This window comes from Meriones unguiculatus, chromosome 2 (assembly GCF_030254825.1).
Source record: "Meriones unguiculatus strain TT.TT164.6M chromosome 2, Bangor_MerUng_6.1, whole genome shotgun sequence".
Classification (NCBI taxonomy): Eukaryota; Metazoa; Chordata; class Mammalia; order Rodentia; family Muridae; genus Meriones; species Meriones unguiculatus.
The window spans coordinates 23,394,555-23,403,791 of record NC_083350.1 but is presented as its reverse complement, the minus strand read 5'-3'; the positions used below and the strand labels follow the sequence as shown (position 1 = coordinate 23,403,791).

The window sequence follows — 9,237 nt, the reverse complement described above, 5'->3', positions numbered from 1 at the left end:
AGCCAGGGGAGGCTAGAAGTGAGGTGGGTCCTGAGGGAGGGAAGATGGGGACATTACTACCCAAAGCAGGAATTCCTGAGCTCTGGGGCCTGCTGCCCAGAGGTCGTCAGTGTACATGGCTCACAGGAGGGGTGTGCCCATTTGCAGGAGGGCTCTGGCAGTTTCTGCAGATGTTCAGTGATAGCTAGGAAGGGAGACTGGCATCACCTCCCTCCCCTTGCCAGATTCTAGATGAAGCGGGATGGATGGAGGGAGGAAGGAACTCGCTTTTCGATGTTTTCCAGTTCTACAGCTATCCAATATGTGTTCGGAATAGAGAATGCTCTCAGTTTGGTTGCCAACCTCTGGCTGAAGCCAGCCCTTTAACCCAATCACACTCATCTCAGATGCGTGTGATCTTCACGCATATGAACTTCACCACCCCAAGTTCACATCTATCTGGATAAAACTCAATACCGAGGGCTGGAAACTGAAGAGGATACTGTCGGTTACTATATGGGGTCACAGCTCAGAATCACAGGACATCAAGCTGGAGGGGGGGGGCATGTTTCTGCTTTACCACTTATGATCTGAAGATCTTTGACCAGAAGAGGCTTCCTGCTGGAAGAGAAATTGGGCAGTGGGCATCACATAAAAAAAAAAAAAAAAAAAAAAAAAACAAAAAACTACCACTTTGACACAACAAAAACTATTGCCCTACAGGCAGAAATTGGACCTCCTACATTGCTGTGTAGGTCATGGGGGCAGGCAGGAAGGGCCATGGACTTCCTGACTCTGCCTTCTTCTTTGCTGTTCATTTTGATGCTTTCTTCTCTACTCTCTTGCATTCTGCACAGCAGCCAACCACACCCCCAAAAGCAGAAACTACAGACCCGCTTCCCTGTAACTTCCAACCAGAGCAGACCTGCCATTCATTTTGGGGGTTGGGGGCTCTCCAAAGTCTTCCTCTTAGATTGACCAGCCCCAGCCCCTGCAAAAGCCTGCCTCCTTCTGGGTCTCCTCTCAGTACTCAGAACAGCTTCCCGCCCTGCACTCTGTAAATCATTCCCCACTGGTTCTTGCTTTCATTTTTAGACTGACTGCTTTGCTTGAGCCAAACCTGGACTAGCATTGCTTGGGACAGTGATGGAGGATGACTGGGGAAATCGTTCATTCAGGGTCACTGAAAACCTTCCTCCATCCCAACCCAGAGCTGTCAGTCTAATTTAGGAAGCCCCACTTCACCCTGGCCGGAACCTCTGTGACCTACCGAGTTCTGTAGCCAAGAACCTGAGCACTGGTCCAACTGTTCAAGGTTCACTGGAGTTTTAGTACTTTTTGTGGCAAGCTGCTGTTATCTCAAGTCTCTGTAGAGTACTAGATTCCTCCTGCCTACACACCTGCGTGGGTGGAGCCAGTGAATCTTCCATGTTTAGAGTCAAGGACCAACAAGAGGATGCTTCTAAATCTCCCAGGAGGAGCCATGAAGCATTTTCTCAGCTAGCATCTGCCCTTCAGGACCTCAGTTTCTAATATGGCCCAAAGAGCTCTTCTCGGGAGCTGACATAAGGAGAGCCCAGGGCCTCCAGTTGTTTTTCCATTCATCTTCCCAGATATGTTTCTGCACAACCAGCCCTTCCTAGACTAGTGGTTTCACAGGAGAAGGGATGCCCTCTTATCTTATCTCTCAGAGACTAACAGAGTCAACCACACCCTTATTTGAGGGAGAAGTCTGTGGAAAATAATCATACCATTAGCTGGGCTTCAGATACTGCTCAATAGTAAAGCACCTGTCTGCAGGTTCAGTCCCCACAAAATGCGCGCACACACACACACACACACACACTCACACACACACTCATTCACACACATGCACACACACATGCACACACTGATGATCTCTTATGCACAAGCACTCCTACAAGAGATCTGTTCTCATCAAGTGTCACAATAACCCTGTCAGGAGGATACAGTTGGCCCCATTTCATAAATGGGGCAGACACAAAGACATTGTCCCTGTTCTCAGTGTTTGTGTTATGTGGAAGCTGTCCTCCGGGTATGGCATGGATGGCAGTTGCCCTCCTGAAGCAGCTGTGCCTACCTGCAGGAGACCTACACAAAGACTCTGTCTGCCACGGAGGGGAAGGGGCTCACCAGGCTGACCCCCCCACAAGGATTTTATACAGCTAGTGTTGGTAAGTGGGGGAGGCCACACAAGGAGCAGATTCACAGGCCACCAGTTAACAGTTGCTGAGAGAAAGAGTCCTAATTATTTATTTTGTGGGAATGGGTGTCTTTGCCTCTGTGTATGTCTGTGCTCTGTGCACACCTGGTGCCAGGAAAGAGCATGGGATGCCCTGGAACAGGAGTTACAGGTGCTCCTGAGCTGCCATGTGGGTGCTGGGAGTTGAACTCAGGTCCTCTGGACGAGCAGCCAGTGCTTTTAACCAGAGCCATTTCTCCAACCCCTGAAAATTCTTTCTTTAAGGACACAACTTTCTCTGTATCACCCCACTGCTGTAGGAAACACCCATGAAGCTGTTTGTTTCAGCGAGTCACACAGTTGTCCTGTGTTGCCGCTGGGATCAGCAGATGGCCCGGCACATCGCGATCACAGTGCACAGTCAAGCCACCTTTTGAGTAAGCCCTGCCTGTTTATGTCTGGGCTGGCGGGGTAGGAAACAGCAGATGCTGGTGGACATGTCTAAGAAAGGGAAGAAGGGTGAGGGCACAGGTGTCCAGGAGCAGGATCAGCAGAAGGAGGGCTAAGCAAGTGCATTCAGCTCAGACTAGTGAAGCTACACATCCTGGGAATAAGTTGTTCCTGTTAAAATTAGGGTCTGAGTCTGGGAGGTGTCTCGGTGGGAAGAGGTGCTAGCAGGAAGGTGATGATCTAGTTCTATACCTGCATCCTCCAAGGCTGTCCTTTGACCTCTGCACACTCACGGCAGGAGTCTACCTGAGTTCACACACACACACACGCACACCACCACAAAAATGATAAATCAATTTTAAAACCTGGTCATTAAAGGATGGAATAGGAGATAGCTCAAGCTGACAGGAACTGACCCACAATCCATTCTATAAGGTTTTTTTTTTTTCTTTCTCGGAAATTCTTTTTCTTTCTTAGAGATTCCCTTGGCATGCTCCCTTTTCCTAGAGACATCCTAGTAAGGAATAAAATGCAGGTGTTATTCCCCACATCTTGAGAAGGCGACTTAATCTCTCACCAGCATACTCAGTGCAGACACTGGTGCTGGCTATGAACATCAGAGCTCTCTGGAGGTACGGGGCCAGGGCTGGAGGGTGGATTACATTCCAGTCCCCCGAGGTAGTTAACTGGGAGTGGTTTCTGCATTCAGGATCATTGCAGAAATAGAGCTGAGACAGAGGAGCGGCCATTGCCACAGGTATGGCATTCTTTCTTGTTCTTGGTGAAACAAAATCTCCACAGGACATCCCTTTGCTTCTCCATCTCCTGGTGAGGTTGGGGCCGTGTAGAAGAGGGAAGGAAACCGAGAGACCCATGGACAGCAGCTAGTGTGAGCTAAGCCTCCAAGCTTAGGTCTTTTTGGAAGCTGGGCCAGGACTGAAAAGGAGACCACAGGTAAAGGGGCAATGATGATGGCTGCCTAGGAATCCTGGACTCTCCTTATCCCTGGACTTAGTAAGATTTTGGGAGGGCTGCAAGTGGCTGAGGCAGGGGCAGTCCTTCCCTGCTCCACAGCTCCTTCAAAAGTAATGTTAAAAACAAAACAAAACAAAACAACAACAACAAAAAATATGCCACGGTAGGGGAGCCCACCGTCCCCAAGCGTCACAGAGAGCTCCCTGAGACCCCCTGCTACCCAGCATCCTGGTGGCTGCCAGCAGAGTCCTGGCTTTGGGTGTGCAGAGCTCACCAGGGGGACAGGACAAGAGGGGCTCTGCAATCCAGAGAAACTGTGGCAATCTTCGAATTAACATTATCACTCTGGGTGATGGCCGGCACCAGGCTGGTGAGTAGCAGCGCTCAGAGTCTGAGGCCAATGCCAGCTGGGAAGAGAGAGGTCTGGGGATGTACCTAATTCCTTTTGGGTCAGAGTAGCAAGTTCTGCCTGCTGCCTAACAAATAAATGGGAACGGGAAGGAGGGTGGCTCCGCTCAACTTGAGGCTGATCCCACACAGGCCTGGCAGCACCGGAAGGGCAATTCTCCTTTGCCACGGGGTTCCCAGAATTTGTTGGAGCCTTCTGTGGGTGCGCTCCGGGATTCCCCCTCACCCGCCCCAGATCCAAGACAGCGTCTCTTCCCCCCCCCCCATCCCTACCTTAACCCCCACGCTGTAGTCGCTGAGTACGCTTAGCTGGTCAACAAAACAAATCTTTAATTTTCCTCCAAAAATACTTTTAACTAAGTTTACAAACAGTTTCTTCAACTCTACTTTTCTGGCTCCCCTTTCGTTCCGCCGGTCAACATCCCAGGTCAAGATCCTTGGGCCCTCCCTGGAGTGGACGCAGATGCTCGACGGGAGCAGCTGGAAGCGGTGTGGCCTGCGGGGGCCCGCAGCTCGTCCCTCCGGCAACCAGGCTGGGGTTCCGCCTCAAGGCTGGCCTTTCTTGGAGAGTCAGGAATGGGCAGGAGTGTCAGGCCGGCTCCGGGGCCAGCGGAGAGAGCGAGGCCAGCCGCGGGGCGCGCACCGCTCGCAGGACGCTGGGCAGCGCCTCTAGAGGGCCTGCCAGGGCTTCCCGATGGCCTGGATGTGCTCCTTGGCCTTCAGGCGCAGCGCCGCGATGCTACTGTTACGCGGGTACGCCTCCTCCAGCGAAAACTTGTCCCCGAACCCCGGTGCGCAGGGGTAGGCGGGCGGAGGCCCGAGCTGCGGCAGCCCGGGGCCCAGGGGCGCGGAGTTCAGGAAGGCCGGGGGCGGCGTGTAGTTGGCCGGGAGGCCCTGTCCCGGCGGCCCGAAGCCCGGCAGGCTCTGCAGCGTCGTGGCGCCCCCGCCGGGCAGGGGCGGCCCGAGCCACGGCTCCAGCGGCAGGGCGCTGCCCGGAGGCCCGCTCCCGCCGCCCGGGCCGGTCCCCAGCGGAGCCAGCGCCGAGGAAGGAGGGGAGCGGCTGAAGGACAGGAGGGGCGAGTCCTGAAGCTTCATCGACGACACTTCCAGCTTCTCCTGCCGCCTCCATTTAGCCCGACGGTTCTGGAACCACACCTGGCAGGACAAGCGCGGAGCCCTTCAGGCCGGGGCGAGGGGAGGGGGGCCCAACCCTGGGCAGGCTGGCCAGCCCGACCCGTCCTCGACCCGCCAGATAACCCTAGGTCTGGAGCAGCCCTGCCAGAAGGGCCCCGAAGTTCCTCGCTCTCCCCTTGCTCCCGTCCTTTAACCCAATCCTTTCTTTTACAAAATAGGCACTCCTTTTTTTGTCGCCGTTCTCGCTGGCTCCAGAGTCTTTTTGCCGCACACACACCCCTCCCTAAAAGCACCCCCTTTGTCCTGTTTCTTTCACTCTTGGTTGCCCTCAAGGGGGTCTGGAGGAGCAGACACTCAGGGAAAGGAGAGGAGAGTGAATTTAACTACGCGGCCAGGCCGCGGGACCTTGAAAAGAGATTTTTCCGGGACCCTTGGGTTGGCAGCACTCAGTTTGGGATCTTGCGTCTGCTCCGGGTGCAGCCTCTCTCTGTTTCGTCCGCCCTCTTTCTCTAGTATAAACACTGGCACGCTGCACACCGGCCTCGCGCAGGTGAGAACGCAGCTGTTTCCAGCAGGTTTCTCTGACCTCACCGCGTAGGTCAGTCGCTGCTCCGATAGTTTGTAGGCTTTACCTAATTGGCACCTGTTCAGTATTTCTGAGGTTCCTATAGATTACTTTCTGCGGTTACAATTGCTCAAGTGTATTGTACCTATTTTTAATCTACTTTTATATTATAGAGTTTTGCCATTTCCCCTAGTATGGTGGCTCATTTCTTTTCTTTTATCCACATAGGGAAATGTCCCTGCTGAGGACATCATAGTTCCTTGTGCTGGATCCTCTACTACTGATTTGATAAAAAAAAAAAAAAAAAGCAAGAGAAAAAGATGAGGAAATATGTTTTACTGACAAGCTCCACTCACAAACCAGATTCCGTTTCTTTTAGTAAAGGCTGTGAAAGAGTTTTGGACAAACTGGCGTCCTCAGGGTTGTGTCTACGAAGGGAAAAGAGCTGCATGGACTCTTGGGGAAAGTGAGTATGATATTTATAGGACAGCTGAGAAGGCACCCACCCAAGCTGTGGGCCACTAAGTACGTGTGAGCCTTGAATTAGGAAGAAGAAAGAAAACAAAAGATAAGTTTATCTACACAGGGCACCAGCCACCAGGAAAGAGTAGAGATCTGTTGAGTGTAGAGAAAGATTCTCCTAGGAGGGGTTGGGGAGGGGGTCCCCATGCCTCTTGGACTTCCCTGCTCCATCTCTACAAAATTAGTTCCAGGCCCAGATCCAGTTTTTAGAGCTGTGTGGCTGAAGATGAAGATAGCTGGAAACCTTCTGTTCTTCTGCTGTCCTTAACCTTGTGGGAGACGCCCCTCACCCCAGTTCCCACCACACCATCTGAGTGTCTACTTATGTGGGGAGAGAAGCTATGCGCTGGACACAGGAAAGCTACCAACCCTGCTCCTGAGAAAGTGGAGAAGGGAACACACCACTGAGCAAGAGGGACAGACAAGCTTGGTGTGAAGGGAACCCCAGGCAGTGGTGTGCCTGTTGCAGCCTGCAGGGACACAGGGACACTGGCACAGACTGCCTCTTCTCTGTCTCCATCTTCTGTTTCTTCCCTCTGCATACCTATTTTCCTGTCCCTGGACAGCAGCTGCCGAAATTTCCAACTCTTAATGAAGTCTACAGTCTTACAGTCTAGAACTAGAAGAAACTGAGCTGCCTTTGGTAGCTAATTCCAAAGCGCGGAGGCCTTTTACTGCATGACTTTTACTCCTTACTTTCAATTGCACCTAAGCAGAAAGACAAAAGGCAGGGCCTTGACTCCATTTACTTTAAAGATACAGCTAAAGATGCCCAAAACCCAGAATATCCCTGCTGCTTGGAAATGCAACCTAACAAAAAAAAAAAAAAAAAAAAAAAAAAAAAAAAAAAAGCCTTAGTTCTGTTCTCAGATGCATTGGAGTTGTTCTCACTGTCTCCCTCTCAGGCCCCTGTAAACTCTCTCAATTTGGAAGCCCTCCCAGATATTTCACAGATGACTAGCAAATATTTAAGGCTTCCAAATATTTTAATGATTGGGGATTAAAGAAATTCAGCTTTAATTAAAGCGAAAACTCCTTCACGATGAGAAGGAAAGGTCGGTGGAGAGTGAAGGAGAAGTCAGTTTCTTGAATCCACCCAGCGCTTTAACTGGCGGCTCACAGGGAAAGGGGGTTTTCATTTTGAACAACCGTGCGCAGTTGGTGACAGTGAGGGCCTCAAACTCAGTGACCCCCTCCCATGCCGCTTGCTTTCCCGCTCCCCGCTCCCGTTCCCTCTGCGCTCCGCACACCCACGACTCCTCTCCAATGGCATCTAATGAGCTGCCAACCTCCTTATCTCCCGAGCGATGTCCAAGTCCTTTTCGTTTAAAGTCGGGAGCTTCCCTCCTCCAAAGGGGGCATCTCACTGAACTAGACTGTTCAAAGGGCGGCGGCGCGTGGGGGAAACGCGCTCCTGGGCTGCCGAACCACGGAAGCACACACTGACCGACCGACTGCTGGCCAGCCTCGGGGCCTCCCGAGCTCCGGTCCATCAACCCCAGGGCTTACCTGGACGCGAACCTCGGGCAGGTTAACCTTGCTGGCCAGCTCTTCGCGGCTGTACACGTCGGGGTAGTGGGACTTCTCGAAGGCGCGCTCCAGCTCGTGCAGCTGGTACGTGGTGAAGGTCGTGCGGTTGCGCCGGTGCTTCTTCTTGGGAGGTTCCTCCTCCGGCAGCTTCGAATCGCCTGCTGCCGGCCCAACCGGCAGTCCCGGGCTCGGCCGCGCCTCTCCTTGCTCCTTGGGGTAGCAGGGGCGAGAGGCTGGGGCAGAGAAGCCCCAAGGCGTCCGTGACACTTGTCACGGAGGCGAGGTCTCCTCCCTACGACCCTTGGGCCCCCCCCCAAGGGGCGCGCGAGCTGGCCTGAGGGGGTCCGGGATGGAAGCCGTGCGGGGTCCCTACGATTTCTCTAACCTCAAGCCGGGCACACCCCAACCCCGCTGGCCTAGACGTGAAGGAGGTCGAATCTCTCGGAGCGCCCCGAGGGCTTTGCAGCGGAGCGGGGCCAACTCACCTTCGTACTCGGGGACCAGCCCGGGGGCTGGCGGTGGGGAAGCCTCCGAGCCTCCTGCGGGCGCCTTGGGGCAGGCGGAGCGCGCCCCCAGCCTGGGATCCCGCTCCTTCGCGCCCCTGGAGGCCCTCTCGGCGGGAAAGGAGTCCAGGAGCCCGTCTTCCTTGGTAAAGCCCAGGATGGCTTCGATGCTGTGCAGGCGGGACGAGCTCCCTCCCGGGCTGCGGAGCAGGTGGCCAGCGAGCGAGAAGCTCCCGTCGGCCATGGCTGGGACGCAGCCCGGCAGGTGCATGGGGAGGCGGGAGCGCACTTCGCGGACCGAAGCTCGACAGCAGCGTTTTCCGAGTGTACACTTCCGGAGCGTGAGCAACCGGACGGGTCTGACCAAAGCCAAGCTCGGCGGGCACCCCGGCTTGGGCCACCGCTCTGGGGGTGGGCGAGCGCTCGGCCAGCCGTCAAGCAGACCCCTGCAGCAGCTGGAAGTTTGCCCTGGGGTAACTGAACTCCCTTGCTAAAGGACTGCAGTGCTCTGGTCCCGGGCTCCTCCTCCTCCTCCCGGGCCCAGCCCTTTCCCTCGGTCCCTCCCCCTCCAGAGGGCGGGTCTTTCCCCTGATCAGCCTAGGGTCCTAAGCATGCCACCCAGGCCTGCCCCCGGAAAGTGCCTCCATCCTATATCTTGATCCATTTCAACTCCACAAACTTTTTCCAGGTACCAGGAGTAGAAAGTTTGACAGGGGGCGGCATCTCTCCGACCCAGTTCGAGCCTCACTGGGGCAGACTCCCGGTGTTCACCTCTCCCCTTTCAGGGTTCACCTGCCCCTCTCTTGCCTACCTGCTCCCAGAGCTTCATACCCCGGACCAGCTCCCTGCTGTGCTTGGAAGCTCCAGGAGCGGCTGAAGGCTTCGGGCTGTACCTGGGCGATGGGAGTTAGCTCACAGGCCTTCTGGTTGGAATCTTCTCCTCTCTTCTACACCCGTGCTTCTGTGTT

General features: G+C 54.4%; 1 protein-coding gene across 1 annotated transcript; it reads right to left on the bottom strand.

The window, feature by feature from the left end:
- Positions 1–4,512: 4,512 nt before the first annotated feature.
- Rax (retina and anterior neural fold homeobox) lies at positions 4,513–8,725 on the bottom strand. The gene is made up of 3 exons (XM_021633528.2): positions 8,252–8,725; positions 7,746–7,999; positions 4,513–5,170 (listed from the first exon to the last, which is right to left on the bottom strand). Exons 1-3 carry the CDS (start codon positions 8,538–8,540, stop codon positions 4,685–4,687), a joined length of 1,029 nt encoding a protein of 342 aa, XP_021489203.2. The 5' UTR covers positions 8,541–8,725; the 3' UTR covers positions 4,513–4,684.
- Between the last annotated feature and the right edge of the window lie 512 nt (positions 8,726–9,237).

Bases quoted from the DNA above. Each gene is read 5' to 3' on its own strand.
- Rax (XM_021633528.2), bottom strand. From the start codon at position 8,540: ATGCACCTGCCGGGCTGCGTCCCAGCCATGGCCGACGGGAGCTTCTCG. The intron at 8,000-8,251 runs GTGAGTTGGCCC...TCTCTGCCCCAG, and splicing joins GCTGGTCCCCGAGTACGAAG to CCTCTCGCCCCTGCTACCCC. The intron at 5,171-7,745 runs GTAAGCCCTGGG...TTGTCCTGCCAG, and splicing joins TGCCCGAGGTTCGCGTCCAG to GTGTGGTTCCAGAACCGTCG.